Source organism: Rattus rattus, chromosome 15 (assembly GCF_011064425.1).
Source record: "Rattus rattus isolate New Zealand chromosome 15, Rrattus_CSIRO_v1, whole genome shotgun sequence".
Classification (NCBI taxonomy): domain Eukaryota; kingdom Metazoa; phylum Chordata; class Mammalia; order Rodentia; family Muridae; genus Rattus; species Rattus rattus.
In genome coordinates, this window is record NC_046168.1 from 70215025 (window position 1) to 70242622 (window position 27598).

Sequence of the window (27598 nt, forward strand, 5' to 3'; positions counted from 1 at the left end):
AGATCTGCCTGCCTCTGCCTACCTGAGTGCTGGGATTAAAGTCAGGTGCTACCACCTCCCAGTGTGTGAATTTTTAATATTAACTGCTAATTTTAATGTTTTTAAGACTACATGAGTATTATCTGTGTAACGGTTGGGTGTTAAAATTTATATATGCATATACAGGTATATAAGTGTGGGGGTGGGGAGAGAGAAAGAGAGGGAGGGAGGGAGGGAGGGAGGGAGGGAGGGAGAGGGAGAGAGAGAGAGAGCATCTCTAAGCCTGTCTATTCCAGAAGACCAGAGTTTTGGTCTCTGACCTAGAGTGGTTTGCAAAGAACCAATCCCTCTGCCGTCCTGTAGGGATGCCACAAGATCCACGCCCACCTGTGTTCCCACCCGTGCTCTCCAGACCCCACAGGGGACTAGATAAGACCATTGCAGAGCAAGTCAACTTCCTACAGGACAATGTGTTTCTTTCCACTGTGCCTGGACTTCTAGTCTTTGCTTTTCCAAGACTTCTTTAAAAAAAAAAACACAAAACACAACACTTTTCTGTCCCCTCACTCCATTGCGTTAGTGTAAATCGTTGCTCCTGGGACTCAGGAGATCTGTCTTCTATTCCTCACTTGGCTGAGACTTTGCAACAAGTCCTTTCTCCTGTCTGGTTCACTCAGAATGAGGGATGCATAGTGTTGTTGAGAAGCTTGTCGTTGACATGCTGCAATCCCCAGAGCTCAGGAGGCAGAGACCAGAGAGTCACTACAAGTTCCAGGCAAGCCTTACTGCATCAATACAAAGGCCAGATAATGCTGTGCAGAGAAACACTGTCATGAAAAGAGAAAAATCCCTGGACATAGTGGCACGCGCCTTGAATCACAGCACTCAGGAGGCAGAGGCAGGCAGATCTCTTGAGTTCAAGGCAGCCTGGTCTACAGAGTTAATTCTATGTAGCCAGAGCTACATAGTGAGACCCTGTCTCGAAGAAAAATAAAGTACAAAAATTAAAAAAATCAGAGGATAAGCAAAACAGAAAATGGAAGTCAGCAGTGACAGTACAGAAATCACTACTAACCAAGCCGACTCAGTCAGCCAGGTTTCAAGGGAGGGGGTGAGGATTAAAGAAGAAAAGAGACAATTAGACAACATTCTAGTGTGACACCAGCAGATGCTGAGGTGGGTTTCATTTTTGTCTGCTTTTATATTCTAGGTACATGAAAGAATAGGGTCATTTCGAAGGCATAAGCAAAGTAGTCAAGGAACAAACAAGGGATAAACAGAGGTCCCAAGGTCACTGTATCCAGGGACTTATCAAGATGATCAAGATACACGGAGCACATTCCTCAGTCGTATTTTTCTTGAGCCTACTTCCTTGTCCTAGCTCAAGGTCAAATATTCTCGCCAATTTCCTAGAAGCAGCACCAATAGCTCTCCACAAATAACAAAATGTCAAAAAAAAATGTAAAAACTTACACATGTTTCTCAAATCAAATCTCTCCCAAAAATCCAGATTATAAGAGCTGTGGAAATGGTCTGGTCTGTCTGAGGCCCAGTGGTGTCTCTGTCTACATCCCAGGGGCCTGCAGGCCATCGCTGAGGTCACAGGGTTGGAGGTGGAGGAGGGCTAGAAACCACATGGAAACTCTAGTATAGGCCAGTGACATCCTGAGGCACACAGGAGGAAAGCGTCCCTGGTCCTCAGTCTTCTGTAACAAAACATCTAACGTAGGTGACCTTTTTAAAAACAACAGCTCATTTGTCCTAGCTTTGGAAACCGGAGTCCAAGTCAGCAGGCCTAGTGTCTGTAAGGGCCACACAGTATTGCATACACAGCTATCTTGCTCTCTCATGAGGCCACTAACATCATGGATAAAGATTCTGTGACCTCATCAGCTAGAGGAAGGTTAGACGGGAAATTCAAGAAGCATGCAGCATACACGTGGATTGAGCAGTGTGTTTCTGTGCAGCTGCTTGCTGTCCACCATTGTGTTGGGCCTCCAGTGCACTCCTGGGGCCTTTGCACTCTCTCTCTGTGTCTCTCTCTCTCTGTCTCTTCTCTCTCTCTGTGTCTCTCTCTCTCTCTCTCTCTCTCTCTCTCTCTCTCTCTCTCTCTCTCTCTCTCTCTCTCCCCCCCCCCTACTCCTCCTCAGCAGTGCAATGAGCAGCAGCTGACACTGGTCTAGGTCTGATCTCAGTTATAAGTAGGTATCTCCCTTTATCATAGATACTGACTCGCCCAAACCACACTTTTTACGAAGCGAGATGGGTTACACATCACAAAATTTGCTTTATTATACGATATTACTATTATTATTCTCTAACGGGTACTAAGCACTCCTCATGTGCCAGCAGGTACTTTATTAATTAGGTACTTTTCTTAGTACTGTATTACGTAATTTTCCTTGATTACCACATTTCAACCTCACTTTATCCTGGAGGCTAAATGTTATCAGTATCTTTATTTGTGCATAAGGACACTGAGATTTGGGGGGAAGGCACAAAAGCACCCCGATCATTTCTGTCTGACATCGCACACCCAGTCAAGAGGGAATGCAGAGTCAGTCTGCCCAGTGCATGCTACTTCCCTGTTGCTCCCTGTTTCCCCAAGAGACTCACGCTAGTACACTTAAGTGAGTAGACCTAAACACCCATATTTTATATATGAAGTGGAGGTAAGCTAACACCCCTAGGTACCTCACCAGAGGTCAGACTTAAGGACCTCTTGCTTTCCTGTATCTCTGTAGGTGCCAATCAATATAAGTACGGCAAGAACCGGGCGGAGGAGGATGCCCGAAGGTACCTGGTAGAAAAAGAGAGGCTGGAGAAAGAGAAGGAGACAATTCGGACCGAACTGACAGCTTTGCGACAGGAGAAGAAAGAGCTGAAGGAAGCCATTCGGAACAACCCAGGTACCTGCCAAGGTGTTGCCCGGAGCGCACAATGGGTCGTTCAGCCTAATGAGCACTTCCCCTGGAATAGTAAGGGGAGGCCTCTTACACAGATTTCCTGGTTTCCCACCCAGCTCCCTCCCAACCCCCCTTGCTGTCATTCACCCTGTCTAAAGAAAGCCTGGAGTTTAGTAACTGCTTCCTTTTTTTTTTTTAAAGATTTATTTATTATATATGATGAATACATTGTTGCTGTCTTCAGATACACCAGAAGAAGGCATCACATCCCATTACAGATGGTTGTGAGCCATCATGTGGTTGCTGGGATTTGAACTCAGGTCCTCTGGAAGAACAGTCAGTGTTCTTAACCACTGGGCCATCTCTCCAGCCCTAGTAACTGCTTCAGATAGAGGGTGGGAACCATCCCAGTATGGTGGAGCTCAGACAGATGCTCGCCCTAGTATCTCGCAAGTACGATGATTTTGGGTCCTGCATTCATTCACTCTGATGTAGGACAATGGTCCAGCTCTAGGTTTAATGAGCAGTGACATTTCCCAGGGTCTCTGAAATCCAGAGGCCTCAATAGGCACTGCCTGTTCGGGGTGTCTCTAACCCCATTTTCCACTCTTTCTCTGAATTCTTTACCTAGCTCAGTTCACCACACTTTTGCCTGGGTTTCTGCCATGTGTTCTGGGGTCCAGGAAGTCCTGCCTTATGGAATATGCATGACCCTTATGGAACATAGAATCTAAGGACCCTTCCCTAAGAACAAAACACACATCAAAACAGTACAGACAGATTCAGTGGGCCAACCTTAGAGCCCACCCGTAGATCACAATGGGCCTAAGATGAGGACTTCTGGTGTAGAGAATGAACACATGGGAGAAACCCAGGCGTGGTGGAGCGTGCCTTTAGTCCCAGCACTCAGGTGGCAGAGGCTGGCACATCCCCATGAGTTCCATGAGTTGCAGGCCAGCTTGGTCTCCATCGCAAGGTCCAGGACAGCTGAGAGTTACAAAGTCCAGTTACATAGTGAGACCCTGTATCGAGAGAGAGAGAGAGAGAGAGAGAGAGAGAGAGAGAGAGAGAGAGAGAGAGAGCATAAGAATAAATAAAACACATAGGAGGGTGGCAAGGAAAAACCATCTGGTTTCCGTATAAGAAAAATTTGGGGGCCAGAGATATAGCTCAGTGTTAGAGCCCTAGACTCACCCCCCCCCAATATAAACAAACAAACAAATAGCAGGAACTTTCCAGAGGTAAGAACCACAATTTGGAACAGACTGACTATCCTCCATACCAATTAGTTAGTTAATTAATTAATTAATGACAGTATCTTTGCAGAGGTAAGAACCACGGTTTGGAACACAACTATCTACCCAAATGGTTTTATCTGTATCGCTTTGAAGTATGGATAAGCTTATTATAGTCATTACTTCTGCCTGTATTTGTCTTTTATTTCCATATAACATAAATTATACTTTACTTATGTTTATATATTTACTTATATATTTGTCACACGTGTGTAGATATAAGGCAGAGACCTCGGCCTGTCTTCTTCCCTGATCCATCCCAAGGGTCTAGGTCAGTGCTTGCTATGTAGTCAGAATTCAATAAGCATCTACTAAAGCAGTGGATGAGTGCATTGAGCATGACTGCAAAAGCCTTCTAATGTAAGTAACAGGATGGAGGTGATCCGGACTGAGCTAGCGCTGTGCCTCACTGGTATCATGCTTGCCTGGCATTCACGAAGCCCTAGGTTCAATCCCCAGTACCACATAAACCAGGCATGGCAACACCACCATAACCCCAGCACTCTGGAGGCAGGGAGAGCAGGATTCAAGGTCGTTTTCCACTGCATAGTCGGAGGCAAGCCTGGGCTACATGAGACCCTGTTCTGTTTTGTTTTGTTTTGTTTTGTTTTGTTTTGTTTTGTTTTAAAGACTATTATTTTTAAAACTGGAGAGCTGTGTGTATAACTGTGAGGCAGAGCCCTTCTTAGTGTGCAAACCCTTAGGTTCTATCTCTACCCACCCCTCCACCCCACCCCCGACACACACAAATGGAGCTTCTTAGCATGAGAGAAGGGTTAATGAAAATTTGTCAGCTTAAACTAAGCAACAAGGTCCTCCTGGAGAACCTGGTCTGTGGAGAGGTCTGTGCTGTGACCCTAGTACACAGTAATAGAAACAAAATCACACCAGCACAGAGACAGACACACTGCAAACTGAGAGAAGTACAGGGAAACGTGACTCCATCGTCTTCATCTTTGTGGTGACATAGTGGCTGCAGAGTGCAAGCCTTCACCCAGTCCTGGACACTCCAGCAGAGCTGTATCCCTTCCCAGTAGCCACCACCAAAACCTCAGGATTCCCTCCCTGTGAACCGACTCCTAAACCAGTCACTGTGATTATGGGCCAAGCCGGAACTACGAGGAGCCAATCCACTCAAGGCATACGGAAGGGAGGGCAAGGGTGGTTTTGTGGTGGAATATTAGGGTACTGCTTCCTGAAGATGGAGCTGGGCGGATAAAGACCACACCACAGTGTGGTTGGTGACGCACCTCAGAGTCCATCTTTCAAGTGGACCCATAGTGCTGGAAGGGCCTCCAGGAGAGACAGATGGGGCCTGCAGCCCCGCAGATTTTCTCATCAGTGTCTCTGGACCCAGGAGCAAAGCTGAAGGCCTTGGAAGAGGCCGTGGCCACTCTGGACGCTCAGTGCCGTGCCAAGGAGGAGCAGAGGATCGACCTGGAGCTCAAGCTGGTAGCTGTGAAGGAACGATTGCAGCAGTCCCTGGCCGGGGGTCCAGCCCTCGGTCTGTCCGTGAGCAGCAAGAGCAAGAGCCAAGTGAGTCCAGTGTCTTCTCCCTCCGTGGGAGCCACTCCCGAGTCCCTCACACACTACACACACCCCCATGTATGTTCTCACCCCCAGTTCTGACACTCAAAAGTGTCACCAGAAAATGCCGGATGTCCCAGGGAGGACAGGGTTACTCCACTAGGAAGCATTGCTATAAATTGCCAATGGTTATATCCATTCTTCCTCTTCATAGTCCTGAACAGGGGGGATGGGGTGTGTATCCATCCTTATCTGTGTCCTGCGTCCTGTGCCCCGAGTAATTGGTTTTATTAAGAATTGAGGGATGGGGTGTGGTGCATAAAGCACTCGCACTGGCGTGTATGAGGCTTTAGGTTAGATCACCAGCACCAGACACAACCACAGGAGAGGAGTATACCAAGTGTCTGCTGGATGATTAGATGCCCTCCCTGCTCTCAGACAGCAACCCTGACTTGTCTGATAAGGATGAGCTGCCACTGGGAGCTGTGTTCCAAGCCACTCTCTATGGGCGGACCACACCCCATGACCTGAAGCCACCCAACTCTTCCTCCCTTTGGGGGCGGTGTTAGCCTCGTCTTACAGATGGGGAACCTGGTTTGCAGAGGGCTGGGGGGGAAGCATCAAGAACCCATCCCTGCATCCCAGCTACTGCTTCTCAGTAGCACCACTCAGTGCTTTGATCCTTTTGATGCCCTTTGGAGACAGAAAAAAAAAAAAAAGTCTTTTCTAAACATTTTTCAGGGTTGCCTCAGTTAGGGTACTACTGCTGTGATCATGAGCAAAATGCAGTCTGGGGAGGAAAGGGTTTGTGTAACTTACTGTTCATCATAGAAGGAAGCCAGGACAAGAACTCAAATAGGTCCTGCAGGCAGGAGCTGATGCAGAGGCCGTGGCTGGTGCTGCTGCTGCTTGCTCAGCCTGCTTTTTTTTTTTTTTTTTTTTTTCAGAGCTGGGGACCCACCCAGGGCCTTGCTTTGCTAGGCAAGTGCTCTACCACTGAGCTAAATCCCCAACCCCCAGCCTGCTTTCTTATAGAACCCAGGACCACCAGCCCAGGGACAGCACCACCCACAATAGGCTGGGCCCTCTCCCATCAATCACTAATTAAGAAAATGCCCTACATGCTCTGATGCAGCCCGATCTTATAGAGGCATTTCCTCAATCGAGGCTCCTCCTCTCAGAAGCTCGTGTTAAGCTGACATGACTGTAGACAGCACAGGAACTTTCAGAACTGAATGTTAAACAATTATCTGGAAGGTTTAACAGTGAAGACAGTGTAGACAGTAAGACGGAATGCTGGGTAGAAATTGGGTGGATATACGTGAAGCTCTGTGGTTCAGGACCAGCAGCATCCCCCAAAGGAAACAGTACAGCTTTGGGATTCGAACCCCAGCTCTCATAGTAAGCAACCATGTGACCTTGCACGGAGCCTTGACCTTCCTGATCTCACCTATAAAATGGGGTGATTAATTAAGGATACCTATTCCACAGGCTCATGGGAAAACCCAATCATATAATGCCTTAGTGCCTTCCCGATGCATACAGAGGCCTCTGTGACTTTGTTACTGTCTTTATTCCAGAGTCCCCAGCATCTGCCCCCAACCCCTTCTTGCCCTGTCAGTGCTGGCATATTTGCCTAGTGCTTTCCAATTTAAAGTTTGATTATCCTTCTAAATGGTCTAATGGTTCTAAACTTAATGGTTTGGTTTTGTTTCCCATTAGCAGGAAACTACAAACAAACCCCAAAGCAGTGTCCCAGAGCAATCGCTCCCTGTCAACTGTGTTTCTGAGATGAGAAAGAGGAGCCCATCCATTGTAACCTCCAACCAAGGCAGAGTGCTACAGAAGGCCAAGGTAAAGCAAGAGCTTGGCTAATGGCAAGTCACGGATCTGGATCTGTTTATACAGGACCTATCCCCAGACCCCACCCAGGGAGAAAGGCAGGGATCCGCTGGGATGGCTATCCAGGAAAGCCAGCATCCTCACCCTTCACTAACACAGTTCTATCAAGTGGCCATCTGGTTTCTGAGCCTAACAGCATTTTGAGGTAGTAAGGAGACAGGAGTGGGAGTAGTGAACCTGCCCCAAGGCTAAGAAAGGAGCTAACACAGGAACAGAGAGACTCAGCGCTCACTCTTTGAAGCTGGTCCCCAACCTCTCCTGTGTAAGTTTCAGAGACAGCTGAACACTTGGGGCGGGGTTGGGGATTTAGCTCAGTGGTAGAGCGCTTGCCTAGCAAGCACAAGGCCCTGGGTTCAGTCCTCAGCTCCGGGGGAAAAAAAAAAGAACACTTGGGGCTTTAGAAAGGGATATGTATTACAAAACACTCCAACATATTTCTCAAGATGAATAATTCTATAGTAAGTTGTAAGAATACATAAACCACAGAGTAGAAAATTCCTTACATCAGGCAAGATCAGGTTTTCCCACCAAATAAGTGTGTGCCAAAACACCTAGAAAATATGCTTGTTTCAATTGTTTTCTGAGTTTCAGAAGATACAGGTAAGATGGTATGGAGCTTAAAAAAAACAAAAAAACACAAATGTTCCACATTGGGCACAGTGTCACTTCCTGCAGTCCTAGCTCCCGAATCTGAGGCAGGAATCAGGATTTCTAGACCAGCCTGGACTGTGTAGGATAGCAAACTCAGCCAGTGTGCCCAGTAAGCTTCAGTAAAACCTAACTCTGACATCTTCTTGGGTGGTTTGATCTAGAAGTACCCAACCTAAGAGATGGGGAGACACCAATGGGGTTTCTCTACTTTAAAATGGAAACCTACAGCTGGACGTGGTGGTCCATGTCTTTAATCTCAGCACTTGGGAGGCAGAGGCAGGCGGATCTCTGAGTTCGAGGTCAGCCTGGTCTACAGAGGGAGTTCCAGGACACCCAGGGCTACACAGAGAAACCCTGACTCGAAAAACTGAGAGAGAAAGAAAGAAAAAAACATATAGCAAGGAACCTGAACAAGTCTGTCTTTCCCTCGTGGACTCAGGAAGATACCACCTCACATGCATACATAAATGAAAACTATGTCAGGCCACAGTTAGGACTCTGAAGTGAAATAAGGCAGAGAAAGAGGAGAAAAGGTGACAGGTGACTGGGGCAGTTACTTTAACCATTGACAGCAAATGCCTTTGCAGAGGGTCACACACAAGCAGAGAGCTCAGTACACAGTGTGAAGGACCAAACGGCACTGGAGAGAAAGGTAATCCAGAAAGAGAAAAGCATGTGCCGAGTCGCTTGTTTGTAGACATCAGGCAGAAGGCTGAGCACTAAGAGTGAGACCCCAAGAAGGACCGACCAGGCCCAGAAGCCAGCAAACTTCTCCTGGGAGGGACAAAGACAATGACTAACTCAGGAAGAGTGCAGCTGCCTCCCAGTAAAACATCCAGGCGCTGAGATTTCAATTCTGTGTCGCTTTTATTTGACACACAATACTGTTATTCTTTTGGTATTGTTTCCAAGTGCTTAGAAATGTGACCAAACATTCTTTTTTTTTTTTTTTTTTTTTTTGGTTCTTTTTTTTTTGAGCTGGGGACCCAACCCAGGGCCTTTGTTCCCTAGGCAAGCTGAGCTAAAAACCCCGTGACCAAACATTCTTAGCTGATAGTTTGTTAAACTATAAAACAGATAAGCCAGGCTGAGTCTACAGGATACAGCCAGCTCCTAATCTATAAACTTCAAACCAGTGGAGGAACTGTGGTTTGTAACATACTGGGCAGATTTGAGCAGACTTTTGGGTTTATTTGTTTTGTTTTCTGGGGGTGGGGGGGTTGGTTGGTTGTTTGGTTTAGGGGTTTTTTGCTTCTTTCTTTGTTTTCAAGACAGTGCTTCTCTATGTATCCCTGGCTGCCCTGGAACTTGCTCTGTAGACCAGGCTAGCCTCAAACCCAAGATCTACCTACCTCTGTCTCTCAAGTGCTGGGATTAAAGGTATTTGCCACCACTGGCCAGCTTGAGCAGACTTTTGTAAATACAACATACATTTTTCAAAGGACATTCTGGTATTTGGAGAGATGGCTCAGAGGTCAAGAACAGTTGTTCTTGCAGAGGACACAGGTTCCGTTCCCAGCACCTATACGGTTGCTTACAACCATCTGTGCTCCAGTACCAGATCTGACGCCATCTGTTCTGATCTCCATGGATACCAGGCATGCACATGGTACACAGACAGACATGCAAGCAAAACACTCGTGCCCTATAAACAAACAAACCAACCAACCGTCCTGGTGAGGGTGCAATCCCAGCACTTTGGAGGCTGAAGGAGGAGGAGCGCCAAGAGTTTGAGGCCAGCCTGATCTGTATATTGAAACCTTGTCACCACCACACAAAAGCTGCCGTGCTGAGCATGGAGGAAGGGACTGGTTTGGCAGAGTGCAGCGAGTGTTCCAGCCTGCAGTCTCAACACACTGATTTTCCCCGTCTTTCTGTGCTGCAGGAATGGGAGATGAAGAAGACCTAGAAAGGGTGAGAATTCCATCCGGAAGCAGTATCCGGAAGCTTGTCCGTCCAAGGAGGAAATACTTTCTTCGCAAAGACATCGGGAAAAGGCTGGGGCACCCAAAAGACCAGCTTGACTGTCGCATGATTTTAGGGACTGCGGGAAGGGAGAAGTGGAAGCGTCCTTCTGGCCTAGCAAAGGGTGGGAGAGTCGGGAGACAGAAGCATCCACAGCTGTACAGGTCTTATTAGGTATCTTTGCCTTCCAATGCAATGAAAGCACCTAAGCCATTCCATCCTCTCCTCGGCATCCCAATCCCAGTCCTTAAGGCAAAGGAAGCCAGTGTTGAAGTGCTGCTAGTGTTGTGATAAAAACAAACAAACCCACTCCATCACCTGATCACACTTAGGCAGGCTGCATTCCTATTGGGCATTACAGACAACCTCTGGGCAGGGGTAATGGACTGGAAAATCTATATATCCCTGCCTGCACAGCAGGGAACAAAAGCTATTGAGAATGTAAAAATCCCACAGTTTTCTGTTTTAGAGCCAGACTACAGCCACTAGAACCTTCCAGGTTTGAGCATTTTTAAATCAGATTATCTGAGCATTGAGAGGGTATAGAGAGCTGATCGGCTGGAGCGTTTTAAGCACAGTGGCAGAGGGATGGGGTTCCGATGCTGACACTGTTCCTTTGCTGTCAGTCAAGTCCTTACCTATTTAATGTGACACTGAAGCTCCTGGGACTGTGGTTGGAAGACTTAAGTCTCTGGCCGGAGGAAGTTGTCATCTTGTACTAGGAGGCCCACAAGCCTGTTTCCTTATCTGCTACAAAGTGAGACTGTTAAGGAAAACCAACAGGATGGTGGCTCATGTCTGCCACAAGGGTGCTAAGCCTTTTCCAAACACTTGATATTTTTTATAGGACCTCAAGTCCTAGGCAACCTCTTTTCTACACCACTCATGACTGTCTCAACACTGGGCTTTTAGGTCTGTTTTTAACATATTCATCTCCAATAAAGATGAAACTGTTCAACTCTGAGAGGTCAGAGGGTAATCAGGAAGGGGGAAGTTGTGTGCCTCAGAATAACCAGCTGATGGGTTTGCTAGTCTTGATATGTTAGCCACCCAAGATTTACCATACTTCAGCTTCACTGAAACCTTACCAGCCTTTGAAGTAGCTGGAGACCAGAGCAGGAAAATCACCTCAGCTGTCACCTCACGAGTAGGGTGTACACATTAGGGGTCATGGTCCTGGGTCCAGATTGGGCTGTCTGCTGCTAACTGAGGATAACCTTGGACGTCATTCAGCCCCTCTGGTTTTCACTATAAGAACATATTGTGATCAGACTCTCACCCCAAGACTCCTGGCTGGTATTTAATGAGCTAATTCAGGGGAACATCTTCTTTCTATATTGCTGAAAGCTGGAAATGCTTAAGTCACAAGTGGATCTTAATATCAGCTAGATGAGAAAGGTGTGGCTCAAAAACCTTTGTTCTTTCTGTAAAGAAAAAAAAAACAATTTAAATTGTAACAGCTATCAAAAGACATCCAATCCAAAGGGAGGGTTTTCATTCCAAATCCGACCTCCAAATCTTCAGTGACAAAGACTTGGGTTCCAGTGCTTTTTAAAAGATGTATATTCTGCAGTGGTGCCCAGCACTGTGCCTTATGTACCCGTCACATTCTTTCTTAGGCAGTTATTTTAGGGTTAAATGCCTTCTCCACAAGTAGATCTTAAGCTCAAAGGAAGAGGGGCCCTACATCATTAATCATTAACATGAGACCATGGCACCTGCTCGGCATAAGCATGTATCGCCTGAGGCCCATGTTCAGAGCACACCTAGTGTTTGCCTTCTGGAAAATGTTTCTCCTTAATCATGTTTGGACAAGAGGTTCTGCATTTTACTCTCGTCTTTTAAATAGTGCAGCCAGAATCCAGCAACATGACTCAGGATGTAAGGGGGGGCCTTGCTGCCAACCCTGAGAACCTGAGCTTGATCCTCAGAATCCATGATGAAAGGTTGGACAGAACCCATTCTCATAAGCTGCCCTCTGACCTGCACACTGGCACTCATACCGACCTCCACCTGTACCTATCTACATACACAAAATAAACATTAAAAAAAGTTTTAAATAGTAGCCAGCCCTAGTATTTACTGCCTGTACTTTTACACTAAGATTCTGTGAGACCAGTTTTAAAAAAAACTTATTTTTTGTAGTTCAATGTGATTTAAAACCCTTATTTCTTAAAGCCAAATCTGTGGATCTCCAGAAGCAGTTACGCCTAATACATTTATAAATAAAAACCAAATTTAAAGTCAGCCTGGTCTACATAGTAAGTTTTAGGCTGACCAAGGCTACACAGATGGTCTCAAACCTGATGCATGCACACATATGTATGCACATATATACGAATAAACACATGTATGTAAGTACTCAGTCTAAGCTGTGTGGCTAAAAGAACTATGAGCACAGCCACTAAAGCAAACGCCAGCTCCTGTACTCCATTATTAGTGTGCCTTGTGGTTTTCCAGACTACAGGACATGGGTCTGAAGGGAACTCGAGTTTCAGCGTTCCCAAGTCTGAAGTGTCACATTCTTAGGGCCACTCATCCTCACTGGGGAACCTTACACAGGGTCACAAATTGGTCAGGGCCTCAAGTTTCTTATCTGGGAGAGTTCATGACCACCATGCTAAGCGCACTGGTATACAGCACATGAGGACAATAATAGTGTGTTGGCTATCACATCTGAGATGGACCTTAGCCGAGATCAAAGATACAGAAGCCTGGACTTCGTGGAACTGCAACAGGCAGAGGACAAAGTCAGACCAAGTTGCTACGGTAAAAGTTAAGTTTATTTTGGTGAGGATTCAGGGTGCTTAAGGAGCACGTCCCACTCCTTCTTAAAAAATTAAACACTGGTCCATTTTCACACCCTTTCATCTAAATCCCCTAATTTTTTTTCTAAAAGAAAGGTCACATTAATCCCAGCACTTGGGAAGCAGAGAGAGGTAGGAAGATCTCCAAGTTTGAGGACAGCCTAGTATATATAGATTGAGTTTCAGGATAGCCAGGACCATACAGGGAAACCCTGTCGAGAGTGGAGTGTGGGGGAAGCAGCTGTGGCTGGCCTAAAATTTAATGTGTAGACCTGGCTGGCTTTAAACTGACAGAGATCTAGTGCTGGGATTAAAGTCATGCAACACCACACCGAGCAAAACACTAAAATGTATCTACATCTTGGACTGGGGAAATGGCTCAGCAGGGAAAAGGTGCTTACCACCAAGCCTGATGACCTGAACTCAGACCCCAGAACCCACCTAGTTTTAAAGACAAAACTGACTACTGCAAATGATCCCGTGACTACATGCATTCCTTGGTGTAGGCATATACATACCTATACACATGTATTAAAAAATAAAATTGACCTATATCTTCACTGATATCACCCAACTTCATTCATTCATTTAACAAGTATTTATTGGGCAAGGAAAAAATATCAGTGATCAAGACCTACCACAAAATTCTAGATTGCAAAAAAAAAGAAGCAAGAAAAAATATGATGTAAGGATAGCGACTTGCATGGGGTTGTCAGGTTCTCTGAAACTCCACCACAGTGGTAGGAATGAGCTGGCCAGCACTGCAATCCCAGCACTGAAGAGAGTTCAGGGCTGCATAGTAAGAAGGCCCTCTGCCATGAACCAGAACAAAACATTCCATCCTCTCCTGCCTAGGCTCTTCCAGCAGTGTATCTCCCTGCCTCTTTTTACACCCTTCGATTTTCTCTGAACAGCAAAGAAGTGACTTTCCAATTCTGAGGAAAAGCCTGGAATGTCCTAAGCAAGCCTTTCTGAGTTCTATCTCCAGCTCTCCAGTAATTTGACACCACCTCGCTGTTACTCAGTCTGGGCTCTTGTGACCCTCTTACCTTAAAACTAAGTGGGTGGGATTACAGGCCTGAGTCACTGCATCTGTTGTCAAGTCACTATACTCATAATTGGACAATATAGTTTTGCCCTGAAAGCGCTTAGATTTTAAGAGGAAACAACATACACCATTAACACACAGTTAGGTTGGAAAACAAGTCTGAAAAGAAAAACTATGGGAGTGTGACTGGGGAAGATGCAACCAGGTTGCACCAATTTCCCAGTCTTAATGTCTTCCCCATATTGTATTTTTCCCTTCCAACTCTCCCTCTTCACTGGCTTTCTTTACAACGGATGTCACTCCCTGAACCACTTTTCATCTACCAGTTTTCAACCTGTACTCTAGTCTTTCCTTTGCAGTTTTTTATGCGCATGGCGCATAGATGACTGAGGTCATAGTGAAGTCAGAGGGCATGTTGAGGAAGTCGGTTCCATCCAAGTGGGTCCCAGGATCGAGCTCACGTTGTTGAGGCTTGCTGACCAGCGCCTTTGCCTGGGGAGTCATCTCATCGGCTCTGAATCTACTAAACTTTCGCAACGCCGTGTCCCCCCCCCTCGTTTAAGCATTTTACACTCATTGCGTGTTCGCTTCTCGAGGATGAGGTGAGGATCCACTTAGCTCACAGTGAACCTCGCACCTGCTACGAGGCTCTTGGCACAAGCATCCACATGACTATGACTAGATGAACTACGAGGTAGGAGGGTAGCGACCTGACCGGAAAAGCAGGGTAGCGCACAGGAAAACGGAAGTCCCCGCCTACTTGGGGGGCGTGGTTTTTCAGAGCGCGACTCTCCACTTGGCTCGAGCGCGCACGCGCAGTGTCGGCGCTCTAATCTGGAACATGGCGGCGCGTTCGCTGTGGGCGGTGCAGCGGCTGCAGCGCCTCCTGGCCTCGGGGGCTGTGTCAGAGAGCAGGTAAGAGGGGCGGCGGGGCCGGGCCGGCAGTGGCGTGAGCGCGCCGTGGGCAACCATGGGACGGAAGTTGAGGGCTAACCGGGCGCCGGCGAGGACCAGCCTCAGGTCCCATGACCCGGCGTCCACGCCGCGTCCCTTGCAAGGGAGGCTGAGGCCCATAGGCGCGCTTTTCCCGGTCAAGAAAGATAAGTGGCTCCGAGGCCATTCCTGGGAGGTAGAACTCTGAACCTGACTGAATCGGAGATGAACTCTTTCCTAGCCCCTGCTCACCTGTTTCTTGCAGTGATGAATGTATTAGGGTTCTTAGCCGGACTCCATGTGGTCTTAGGGCAAGCAATCTCTCCACCTTCTCAGGGGCGTTCTTTACCTGAGTGTAAAAAGAAAGCACTAGACCTGGGTTTTCCTAATGGCCAGCCCATCAGTCTTGGGGATACTTTCATTTACAGTTGCCGTCAGTGGACTGTAGAACTGTGGTTGGTTCTTTTTATTATTTCGTGTTTAATAGTTGAGGAAACTGGAATTTAGGGAATTTTACTAACTCCTCCAGACTTAAATCTTAAGGAAGTAACCCTGTCAAGAAACCAGTTGTGATTCATGAACAGGTGTTTTGTGTTGGCTCATTCCTGAGAATGAATAAAAAGACTGTCTATGAGTTAGAGAACTCCGACTTGTAAATTAGCTGCGGGGAAATCCAGGAAATTTGCATAGCCATTTGTCACTTTTTTTTTAATCGTAGTGCACCTGACCTAACACCCGCCATACCAGAGCTATGAGATGCTTAGGGCAGGGTGGTTTGTTTTCAATCTTTTGGCAGTTTGTTGCGTGAGTAAGGAAATAATCAAACATTAGTTTCCTTTCCAGGAGTAAACTATTCAGAACACTGACCGTTTTCTCTAAACTGGCCCTATTTTGACCACCTATCTGTTTACCCAGGGTAAATGTAGTTTTCTAGGAGGGAAAGACTCTGACCATGTGTAATTTGCTTCAGACATATTTTTCTGAACCAAATAATTGGAACTATGTAGAACTGGATATCAAACCATAATAAAATTTGAGAACCAGCCTGAAATGTCTGGGAGATGAAAGTTCTCTCACGTGTGTCTCCAAACTAGCTCTGCACTCTGCCTAGAATGCTCTCTTTAAAGCAAACTTTTACTCCCGTCTCCTTAAATTTTTGTTTAGATTTTTCTCAGTGACCACTATCCATTATCTCCCTGTTCCTATAAGCAATGAACTGCTTGCTTTAAAGAAGTCTTGGACCCACAGATTGATTAACCTGATTGTTTTTTCACTTGAGATAATGACCAGGATCCAGGAGGGGTGATGATGAAAACTTCCTTAAATTAGAGGTCAGGACAGCCGCACTCCCAAGATCTGCTCTGAACTAGGTTTTTGTCTACATTTCTATGTAAACTGAACTATTTTAGTAACACCAGGTGCAAGGGCTCACTTCCCTATGCCCATAGAAGCCAAGGTCAGGTGGTTTTATTTGCAAGGTCTGCTGTCGAGGAAGTCGCAGAAGGTTTACCTTTTCCCTGGCCAGTTGATAGAGTAATTATAGGGAGAGGTGTTTTCTTCCTCTTTTAGGTGGTGAGAATGAGAAAGATCTAATTCTTTTGTGAGGATATAAATGTCATCATGCTTCTTCACAAGTCATGTGTTTCTTTTTAAGGGCAATTATGTTTTGTGCTTGTGATTTTTGAGCCTGTGCTATCAAATGTCCTTGGCAAGGCAAATTGGTTTGTGGTAATGTCCTGTCTTTAAAAGCCTGTGTGAAAGTTCCCTGAAAGGATTCCTGAAGCAGTTCCTGAATTTATGTCCCCATTGTTGGGACCTTAGCCATTTGACTAGCTGTGCCATATTTTAGATTGCATAGGTAGTTGAACAAAACCCAAATGACTAAAACAAGATTCTATTTTAGCAACCCCATAGGCTGTTCCAGTCAGAATTTCTCTATCACAGTATAGGTCCTCTTTCCTCCCTGAGAGCCTTACAGTGTGTGGTCACGAAGTCTTAGCTAAGCCTAACTGAGTTCCTTTTACTCGGTTTCCACTTCTGTAAGATAAAAGAGTTAAACCAGAACCGTGTTACTTTGTATGAGTTTGTGTGATAAATATCCTGGCTAAACAACACCAGCTCTGTGTGTTTGTTTTGGGTTGGGGGAAGGGTAGTGGTGGTGTTCTTTTGAGACAGGCTTTTTACTGTGCTACCAGAAAGATCCACCTATATCAGCCTTCCAGTACCTGAGACTGCAGGTAGTCCCATGCTGCTGTGCCCAGCTTAACTTTGCGGTCCATAACAAGTGATTAAGCCTTGAGCCTCTCATCTTGAGTTTTTCATCACTAAGTAGGGTTTATTGTGGGGACTGGGGAAAGTCCTGGGTCTTGCCTATGTCAACAGGGACCAGCCATCCCCAAAACTCCAGAGTCTCAGACCTATTGAAGAATGACAAGACCTTCCTGAGGGGAAGTGCTAGTGTTAACTACAATGGGGCTTTCGCACCCACCACTTATATAAATAATGTCATGGAGTCTTTGCTTGGGTCAGCTCCCAGCTAGCTCATCTTCTTAACCGGACTGACTAATCCTGGCCTCATCTGTGGCCAGTCTGTATCTTTGCTCTGCTATAATTCGTCCTGTTCCTTCATGTCCACTGGCTTCTCCCAGAGACCCTTTCTCTGCATGGAAATTCCGTCCTCCACTTCCTGTCTAGCCACAGGTCTTTATTAAAGCCAATCAGCAAGTAAGGAAGGTGAATGTTTACAGAATAGAAAACCCGAGGATGGGCCATACCCTGCTAGTACAGAATTTCACAATTGAATATACAGAGATACACCTTCACCTAGTGCACCCCAACAGTTAACAGTGGTTGTGCAGAAAAGGTCTACCATAGCTTCCCCCACCCCCACGCCCTGGATGTTGCCTGAAGACTGCTTCCTTACAGAGATTATTTCTACTCAGATTAACTAAACCTGCCCCCTTGATCCAGCTGCATAAGTTCAGCCTCCTTGTTTATCCATGGGTAGTAACCTCACCTCCTTGTTCAGCCTTATGCAATAACTCTGCCTCTCTGTTCAATCTGTATACTAAACTGTATATAATCAAAGCTTCCAGAGTGCTGAGGTTTCTCCAGCCAGGAGACCTGACTAGCTGATCCCAGCTTTCTGTCTCTTTTTCTTCGAGCTCTCACCACCCCAGTCATCTGTCCCTGGAGCCATTTGGATGTAGCAATTGGCGCCCAACCAGGGACGTGGACAGTGTGGACAGTGGCTCTGAGAAACTCTTATTGGTCAGACGAGGGACCACTTCCACGAGAAAGTGTGCTTATGCAGGTAAAAAGGGGGCAATAAGGTAGGAAAAATGAGAAAGGCATAAAGCTAAAGGAACAAAGGGCGAATGGGTGTGCACTTCTTTTTTTTTTTTTTTTTTTTTTTTTTTTTTTCAGAACTGGGGACCAACTAGGGCCTTGGCGCTTTGCTAGGCAAGCTCTACCACTGAGCTAAATCCCCAACCCGGTGTGCACTTCTAAGTGTTGGGTATAAGAAATATAGGACACATAGATTCTAGAGACAGGCAGTTAGTTATATTTCAGTACTTAGAGATTCTGAGAAACCATGAAAGGAGAGTGAAAACATTGCAGCCCCATCAATGTATGACCAGGAGCCAGGTATTCCTTGACAGACTCTTTCCACTAACAGCCCCCATCAATACTACAAGGCACACCCCACTGGAAATTATTCTCCTAGTCCACTGACTATCAGAGAAGCTGGTCTGTAGATAGTTGGCCATTTTGCAGCATCAGGTGGGGTATTCAGTGGAGCTACTGTTTTGGTGGAAAACAATTACAGGCCAAGCAGAATGGCCCAGTAGCCCCTGGAACACCCAGTCTTTGTTATAAGAAAAAGAAAAAAGAAATAGGGTAAATGGAGGCTGTTGCAGGGTTTAAGAGCCATGAAGTCACGCAGGCGGGCAGTGGATCCCTACAGCAGGACTGCCATCGACTACGGCTGTACCTTATGTTTCATTTAATTAAGAGACTCTGCTTCTTTTCCCATCAATGGTGACAACACCTATGTTGTCAGAACAACGCAAGCCTTGGAAGTGGCTACAAGCCTAGATCAAGAGTTATACCATCTTTTATGTAGGACCCAGAACTCTTACTATGTTGGTCCTATTTGGTGACACTGAGGTCTCCCTCTGCCATTGGCTGAAGGTAGTGTATGAGCCAGCGCCTTCAGGATCCCTCTCTGCTTCCCTGCTGCTGCGTAGTCTGTTTAGTGCAAGCTCTTTATAATCATGCTCTGTACCATCAAAATGACGCCTCTTTATGCCATAACTTTGCCATCTCCCTAGAACTGGCTAGGCAAGTAGTTAAGCAGGAACCCACTGGGTTCCTTTTCAACCTGTCACACATGAGGTGTTGACCCCAGGGGTTACATCACAGTGCTCCCTGGCAGATGGTTGTAACTCACATGTCTTCCTCTGGGAACTACAGTTTGTGCATGTTTAATGATACCTGTCCTCAGATTGCTTATGCCTCTCTTCACACAGGAGGCTGCAGAGCACACCACACTGCTCACTGCTTCATAGCGTTTGCCATTTCGAGCTAACCACAGCATCTTTAGGTAGAAAATATTCCTATTCACACATCTTCTACATTAAAATCTTTCGTGCCCAGCATAAACTAGCTCACAACACATCCATTCCTTCCAACCCCCAGGGACAGGCTATTGTAGAAAGATCCCACAGATGTCTCAAGCAACAAAAAGCTAAAAGGAGTAAAGCTCTATGCCTACCCAGTTACCTAACAAGGCCTTGTTTACATTAAAAAAGTTTAATTGTACAGTAGACAACCTCACTGTGTAGAATGGTAACAGAGGAGTAAACCCTAAGGTGCTGTAGCAGGAGAAGGATCTGGTCCATGCTAATGTGGGGATGAGGGTATGCTTGTGTTTTCCTGAAGGTGCAGAACAGCCACTTTGGGTACCTTTGAGGCTTGGAAAGGTCCTTGGAGCCAATGAAGAGCCTGTCTCCAGGTGTAAAGAGGCTGAAACAGATTCCCAAAAACAATGACTCTGGGCACCTGAGGGCAGGATGGAGCCCAAAGTGGGAGAGGGGGGCACTAACATGGAGTAGCCAAAAGGCACACAACAAAAGAAGGCAGCTTTACTGCTGTCTGTCTGGTACTGAGTACTGCAGCAAACAGCCACTGGACCAGGAGTGAAGAGTCATCCTGAACATCTGAGAAATAAGAAAGTGTAGGGAACAGAGAAAGCCCTGAAGGAGATTAAATAGTGGATGTGTGTGGCCTGACCTGAGCTGGCCATGTCAAAGACCCCAGAGCCTCAGGCCCATGGAGGAATGGCAAAGCCTCCCCTGGGGTGAGGTTCTGAGACTTGACAACGCCTTCCTCTGGGGATTGAGTGTGAGTGTTGGCAGTGTATGTAGAAGTTGTCCACCATAGCTTCTCCCCTCTGGATAGTTACGATTTAAAGACTGCTCCTCTATAAAGACTGCTCCTACTCAGATTGACTAAACCTGTCCCCTTGATCTACCTGTGTAACCTAATATTTTCTACTTGTCAGTAAATTCATTCTACTCCTATTCTTTTTAATTGGAAAACTTGTTAGTATTTTTTTCTTATCACAAATACATGAATGAATCTGAAACACATTCTATTATGCTTTTGTTGACACTAAGCATCCATAGGGCATGTCTGTAAAAAACAAAATATTGTCAGGCTTACCTGGGGCAAGCAATTCAGGAGGAAATGGTAAGTGCTGTACTGAGTACAAAAGTCTTCTTTTATGTGGCAAAAATGTTCTGAAATTGTGATTTCAGAATTTGGTTGGTTCTGGACATAGTAAAAATGTTTAATTTGTACAATATGAATGGTAAATTGTATGTCCTGACGACTACGTACAGGTAGAACTGTGTGTGAGCGTTTTGCCTACATTGTGTCTGTGTACCACACCACCTGCATGCCTGCTGCTCACAGAAGCCAGAAGGCATCAGATCCCCTAGAACTGGAGTTACAGGTAGTGGTGAGCTACCATTCGGAAGGCTCAGCATTGAATCCCCGTCTTCTGGGAGCTCAGCCAGTGCTCTTAACTGATGGGCTGTTTTTCTCTCCTTAAAGCTATTGCTTTTAAGAGCACTTTAAAGTCTAGTCATGCTGCAGGTATTGGGCGATTAAAAGCATTGAGACAGATGAGGCAGAAAAATGCCTAGGAAGGACTTCATTGTTTGTCACCGAGACTGATTGAAAACTGTGGAGAGTTTCTGTGTGGGTGCTCTGGGCTCTAACTGTTGTGGTTTTGCATTTGTGTGCCACTGCCCCGCCCCCCCCTCCTAGGGGATGGCTACACCCTTTCAGCACTGCCACCCAGAGAACTGCTGGGGAAGACTGCAGTTCTGAGGACCCTCCTGATGGACTTGGTCCCTCCCTTGCTGAACAGGCCTTAAGGCTAAAAGCTGTTAAACTGGAAAAAGAAGTCCAGGATTTAACAGTGAGTAGTAGATTTTATATTATTTGTTGTTTATGTCTCTTCTCTGGTTTAAATGTTCAAGCAGAGTTTTGTGTGTGTCTTTTTTAAAAATAAATTTTCCTCTAAAATAGCTCTTCTACCACTGGGCCCATTAGGCCAAAAAAAAAAGGTGTGATTTTTAAAAATGCCACGTGGCTCAGAATGTACCTCTTTTTGGCTCCCTCTTGCATTGCAGCATTTAGATAGCTGATGGCTTGGCAAAGTAAAGGTGGCACAGTGCCTGCCAGTCAGGTGATAGAGAGTAAATATTTGTTGGGTGTGCTGCTGGGTCTCTGTACTCTACTTGTCAGGGCATCTGGCTTACTGGACACAGTCGTGATTGAGCACTTAGAGAAGAGATCGATCGGTAAAGCAGAAGAATTTCAAAGCAGAGCAAAGCCACTCCGGACTAAAGGGTGCTGGGAAGCATGTCTTATGAGAGCAATTAAAGAAACCAGGAATTACAAGTGAGAAGAGGACTAAACAAGCTGAGAACTGCCTTGAAATAAGTGATAGGTTTTTAAAACTTACTCTTAGTCATATCAGATTCAAATTAATGAAAGAAATCTCGGCAGTTTTTCCTAAATTCGAAGCTCTTTTCTCTGAATAATGAACTTGAAAACTGATGTGTTCAAGCTAGTCGGAATTACTTACGAGCTACTGGAGAGGAAGTAGATCACCTCTTTGGTAGTTTGGAGAGCAGCCAGCTTCACACTATTTGTTCTTAACTAGTTTTATTGAAACCCTTGTGCATGCTGAGAGAGAGCCCTGTCACTAGCAAGAGACTTAGAACGTAAAAGCATTCTTTCCCAGTGGTTTCTCATCCCTGGAATTTGCTTTTGATGTTTAGCTGAGATACCAGAGAGCCGTCGCTGACTGTGAAAACATAAGGAGACGGACCCAGAGATGTGTGGAAGACGCGAAGATATTTGGTAAGAGATGATTCGCAAACGAATAAGTGTGGTTGAAGGGCACGCACCTTTGTAGCACATTTGTAAAGTAAGTGAAGTAGAAATGCATCTGAGTCCCTGGCTGATCTCATCCCTCCTCCCACCCTCCCCACAGGCTTTCTCTGCTGTTGGTGGGAATAGTGTCATGTTAACCATTGCTATGATATGCTGGCCTTTGTTTTTCTAAGCATGTACAGTTAGTAAATTTCCAACATTCTAGTCTGTACACAACCTTTTCTGTCATTAATGAGCCAGTCTTTAAGACGGTCAAAGGAGAATCCAAAGGACAGTGCATGACCAGGGAGGCTAAAGTTTGATTGGTGTAAGCAACTTTGGTCTGTCTCCATGGGAAAGACTGCTGCTGTGGGTGAGAATTCTTTGTTTCTATCAGTACTCCACAAGTTGGTGATCTATAAAACGGCCTGAAGGAAGCTAAAATTTGAGAGAGAGAGAGACACAGACAGACAGACCGACCGACCGACCGACCAAGTTTATAGCAAGGCTCAACAAACCATAGCCAGTTAACATATACAGTTTTAAATTTCATGATTTTTTTTTAAATCCATATAAACTTGTTTTCTCTTTACCTACAGAACATAAAGTCCTTGGCTTTTGCCCTTGTCCCACAAAGCCTAAAATGCTTCCTATGTGATGTTTTACAGAAGACAGTTATTGGCTGATGGGTTATGGAAATGTCTGTTGCAAATAGCACAGTTGTAGCAATGGGAGAATTTCTGGTGTACACCTGCTTGCTGAGCAAGATGGGCGGACACCAGAAGTCAAGCTTTGAATTAGAACTAGTTATTATCCGTTTACTCAAGAAATAGTCAGATACTAGGAAGAAACTCATGTTAGCTAACTGCTAGCCAGTTTATTAACCTAAACTGTATCTAGCCAGAGAGCCCATAACAGTCATTAGCCTAGGGAATTTCCTCCTGGTGACCAGAGTCACTTAGGAAACCAAAGTGGTTTTTGGACGATCATGGAGGGAGAAGGAATGTACAATGGGTTTTTTGTTTGTTTTTGATTTTTGTCTTTTGAGACAGGGTCTCTCCATGTAGCCCTGGCTATCCTGAAACCCTCTATGTAGACCAGTTTGAGACTGGCCTCGAACGCAACAGAGATTCCTGCCTCTGCCTTGCAGGTGCTAAAACCCAAGGTAGTAAGCTACCGTGCCTGGCACAAAGTATGGCTTTTTTTTTTTTTTTTTCTTTTTTTCGGAGCTGGGGTCCGAACCCAGGTCCTTGCGCTTGCTAGGCAAGTGCTCTACCACTGAGCTAAATCTCCAACCCCAAAGTATGGCATTTTTAACAGATGTCATGACAACTGTCTCACCTCCTCGCATGCGTAGTTTTTTAACTTCGAAGTCTGTCTTCTTGGTCACAAAGATTCTTTTTTCCAAGAGATTACTACCTATTAAAAGAATGTAATAAATTGGGACTGAGGAGATAGTTCAGTGGGTAATTTCCTTGCAAGCATGAAGGCCTGAGTTGGGATACCCAGAACTCATGAATAAAAAGGTCAAGTGTGTAACTAACCCCAGTGCTGTTGGAGAGGAAACAGGTAGATTCTGGAAGCTGACAGAGCACTCAGATTGACTGAAATGTTCAGCTCTGTGGCCTGTAAAAGACTGAAAAACAGAGGACAAAACATCCAGTGTTGACCTATGATGGCTTCTGCTGGTGTGCACATACAGGAAAGCACATGCACACATCACACACTAAATAGTCCTAATGCAGTAGTGGGAGTGCAATCAGACACTGGGCCTGGGTGTAGCAAGGAGAACTTGGGCTTCCATTTAGCCAAATCTCCACTGTTTCACCAACTTAGAAGCCAGGCCTCTCCTGGCAGTACACAGGTCAGCTCAGAAGCGTGCTGCTCTCAAACTGTACTGGAGGGCTCAGCACTCACACATGTTCAGAGCCGCGGGCTTGAGCATGATAGCCAGCACTGAAAACCTAGTCTGCTCTCAATCAGGGCTTGTTCCTTTGAAGGACCTTTGCTCACCCTTCTCTCTCCCTGCTGCCTCCTCTTCCTGTAAACTAGATGGTACCGAGTACTTCATGCAACACTGAGTTCATTCCTTCCTTGTGAGCCCATTTGCATTCCTGCAAACCAGCAAACCAGCAAGCACAGTGCTAATACTGCTCTCATTGGACTAGCCTGAATGAGGCTCCCACTGCTTTCCTCGGAGCTCTACTGGGTCGTCTTCCCTGGCACTTAATGGGAGAGTTCCATCCTCGTTATGCTCAGCTTTCTCAGGTCTCTGTGTCAGGGCTTGTCTGTTGCTTACATGTGGCTAGTTTAGGTAGCTGTCCACTTGGCATGGCTGCAAACCTGTCCATAGAGCCCTTACTCTTCACCCACCCTTCCTTCCTGGGCATTATGCGCTGGATGTCTAATGGTGAGCATTTCTTGTCCCAGCAGAGTGAGAACAGTAGGTCTCAGCAACTGAATTTTATTTCCTCTTGTAGCAGTTCACATTGCTCTAAAAGGTTTGTGTGGACCTTTTCCAGTACCTTCCTGATAGGCCATAGGAAGGACACTCACCTTGTCTATAGGTGTGTCATACCTTCCTGTCTAGCCAGCCTCACGAACATCTCTTGGCTCTTTAGCACAATGTGTTTTTCCTATTTGATACTCCCAACCTGTACCCTCCTAGTGCAATCTTCCTATCTTACCTCTTGAGAAAGGCCCCTGCACAACTAAGATGTACCTGGTTTTAGTCTGTTTTATGTAGACTTACTTGGTCAAGTTGTAACTTCCCAGTTTCCCAGTAGGATTCCTGGAGATAGCTGTCTATCTCCAAACAGACACACTTTGCAAAAAGGCACTGACTTGTCAGACGAACTGGGATGGTTAAGCTGATCCCCAAGTCCTGCATGGCAACCTTCCCCCTTTCAGAAATACTCAGTATAAAGTGTACTAGTCACTTCCCTGGGCCTCCTCCAGATTGTGCCCCTAAGGTCAGCATTGTCCTCAGATGTGTGTTTGATTTGTGTACAGGGATCCAGAGCTTCTGTAAGGACCTCGTGGAGGTGGCAGACATTTTGGAGAAGACTGCCGAGTGCTTTTCAGACGGAGCTGAACCTCAGGACCACAAGCTTACTCTGGAAAAAGTCTTCCAAGGGCTGTCCCTGTTAGAAGCAAAGCTGAAAAGTGTGTTTACCAAGCATGGCCTGGAGAAAATGGCACCCATCGGTGACAAATACGACCCTCATGAGCATGAACTCATCTGCCACATGCCAGCAGGCGTTGGGGTGCAGCCTGGCACCGTGGCATTAGTTCGGCAGGATGGCTACAAACTTCATGGCCGCACCATTAGACTTGCACAAGTGGAAGTGGCAGTGGAGTCTCAAAGAAGGCTCTGAACAGGTGACTGGAACCAAACCCTGTCCCAGAGCCAGGCACCTCTGTCTCCTTTATTTATTAAGCTGGTTTGTATTATACATGAGGTCCTTCATGTGCTCCACTTCGGATTTAGTCACATTGGCTGTGTCTCTGCAGTGTCTGATGGGTTTATGTGACCTGTTTGGTCTCATCAGGAGTCCTGCCACTAGGCATTTGAACAATGTGACAAGTGTCATGTGGCCTTTATCAAAATGTTTACAGAAATCATTTAAATTGGTACTCTGATGACTGAATCCAGAATCTTCTTACCTGTGTTTCCATCTGCCTGCTGGAGCTAGGGCAGCATCTGTATCTTGAGTTTTTTGGGAAAGGGAAATGGTGGGGACTGGTTTTGACATTTAGGTACGTGGATGAATAATGCCTTACCCTTGTATAAATTTAGATCATTTGGGCTGGAGTGGAGAGAGATTTCCCAAGGCTCCTTTTTTATTTCACAGTTCACTCAGTCATCTCTTGTGCTTGTGTTCCCTTCTGGGTCACACTCACACTGTTTCATAGCCACCCCTTTCTGGTCCCTTTTGGAAGGGCTGAAGGGTCAGGCCAGTCTTCCCTTTCTGTTGTTGGTAAGGTGAATACGTTTATCATTAAACTAGTCTCAAGTCTAAGAACAGGCAAGCCCTGGTTGCCTTGACAACACAACCCAATCCTGGAAACCAAAAGCCTCCATACATCTCAAGTCAGAGAAATAGACTTTAGGGGCCAGGCATGATGGCTGTCAATTCAAAAATAAAAACAGAATGCTAAGGTGGGTAATTTTTTACAGTATATAATTTACATAGACGTGATGCTGCTTGCCTCCCTTGCATGGACTCGGAAGGGCCATCCTCCTTTCTGGATTAGGGTGTGGGGCTGCTTTGGAGAGAACAGGGAACTTCCTATAGCAGCAGCAACAAAAATATATATAAAATGAATGTGTCCACATTGTGAAACACTTGCTGTCACCCTCACCATTCCAGTTTTTAAATCCTGAGTCCAAAGCACCAAGAAAATTTTTTTGCATATTTATAATTGACGAAAAGATCAAAGTTGTCTCAGTTCTGCATATGTTTTGTTAAGAAAAGGTGTGACACAGCTCCTAGAACTCCACCTAGAATCATTGGCAGTGCGCAAAGGAAGGGCCGTATTCCCTGTGTCCTTCTTGGTGAACTGTATCTGCTGGAAGATAAGGCAGAGGTGCAGGATGCCGGGGGAATTAGTGTATCCTGTACTCATCAGTGCCTGAGTACATGGTGGTACCACCAGAGGGCACTGTCGGCACTGAGGCCTCTGCTGACATTGACATCACACGTAATGGTGGAAGGTCAGTTCCTAGAGACCATCATATTCCACACCTAGAAAGGAAGGCTGGAAGAGCACCGAGGGCAGCGGGGCTGGTTCTTGCCAATACCGATGACCTGGCCATCGGGCAGCTCATAGCTCTTCTCCAGGGAGGAGAAGGATGAAGCAGCAGGCATGTCTTGTGGGAAGTCTCAGGTAACATGGCACAGTTTCTCCTTGATGTTAACATTTGGCCATGGTGAGGCTGTAGCATGCTTACTCAGGAGCTTCGTGGGTAATCTGTAAGGTCTTCTCCAACAGGACTGCATAAGGAAGAGCACAGTCCCTGTAGACGGATAGTGTGGGTGACCCTGTCTCTCGAGTCCATCGGGATGCAAGTGGGATATCAAGACAGCACAGCCTCGGTCACTATATATGCATAATCTGGGTCCTCTATTC

At 45.9% G+C, this 27598-nt stretch overlaps 2 protein-coding genes across 4 annotated transcripts in view; both read left to right on the forward strand.

Moving 5' to 3' along the window:
• Nucleotides 1-12472, forward strand: part of Afap1l1 (actin filament associated protein 1 like 1) — a 62057-nt gene extending 49585 nt beyond the window's left edge. Inside the window, exons 16-19 of one of the 2 annotated variants that reach the window (XM_032885912.1) lie at nt 2724-2888; nt 5538-5716; nt 7433-7561; nt 10146-12472. In XM_032885912.1, the coding sequence (XP_032741803.1) occupies nt 2724-2888; nt 5538-5716; nt 7433-7561; nt 10146-10169 (497 nt within the window). In that variant the 3' untranslated portion in view covers nt 10170-12472. Of the gene's footprint in view, nt 1-2723; nt 2889-5537; nt 5717-7429; nt 7562-10145 lie in introns of both variants that reach the window. The other variant, XM_032885911.1, reaches the window with a different exon arrangement.
• Nucleotides 12473-14870: 2398 nt separating this feature from the next.
• Nucleotides 14871-26811, forward strand: Grpel2 (GrpE like 2, mitochondrial). 2 transcript variants are annotated; one of them, XM_032885606.1, is made up of 4 exons: nt 14871-14995; nt 21350-21503; nt 22372-22453; nt 25478-26811. In XM_032885606.1, the coding sequence occupies exons 1-4, from the start codon at nt 14922-14924 to the stop codon at nt 25840-25842; spliced, it is 675 nt and encodes a 224-aa protein (XP_032741497.1). In that variant the 5' UTR covers nt 14871-14921; the 3' UTR covers nt 25843-26811. The 2 variants fall into 2 exon arrangements, with proteins under 2 accessions (XP_032741497.1, XP_032741496.1); XM_032885605.1 differs by lacking the exon at nt 14871-14995 and adding an exon at nt 19899-20030.
• The last annotated feature ends 787 nt before the right edge of the window (nt 26812-27598 follow it).

Bases quoted from the DNA above. Each gene is read 5' to 3' on its own strand.
- Grpel2 (XM_032885605.1), top strand. From the start codon at position 19,930: ATGAGGGTATGCTTGTGTTTTCCTGAAGGTGCAGAACAGCCACTTTGG. The intron at 21,504-22,371 runs GTGAGTAGTAGA...TTTGATGTTTAG, and splicing joins AAGAAGTCCAGGATTTAACA to CTGAGATACCAGAGAGCCGT. The intron at 22,454-25,477 runs GTAAGAGATGAT...ATTTGTGTACAG, and splicing joins GGAAGACGCGAAGATATTTG to GGATCCAGAGCTTCTGTAAG.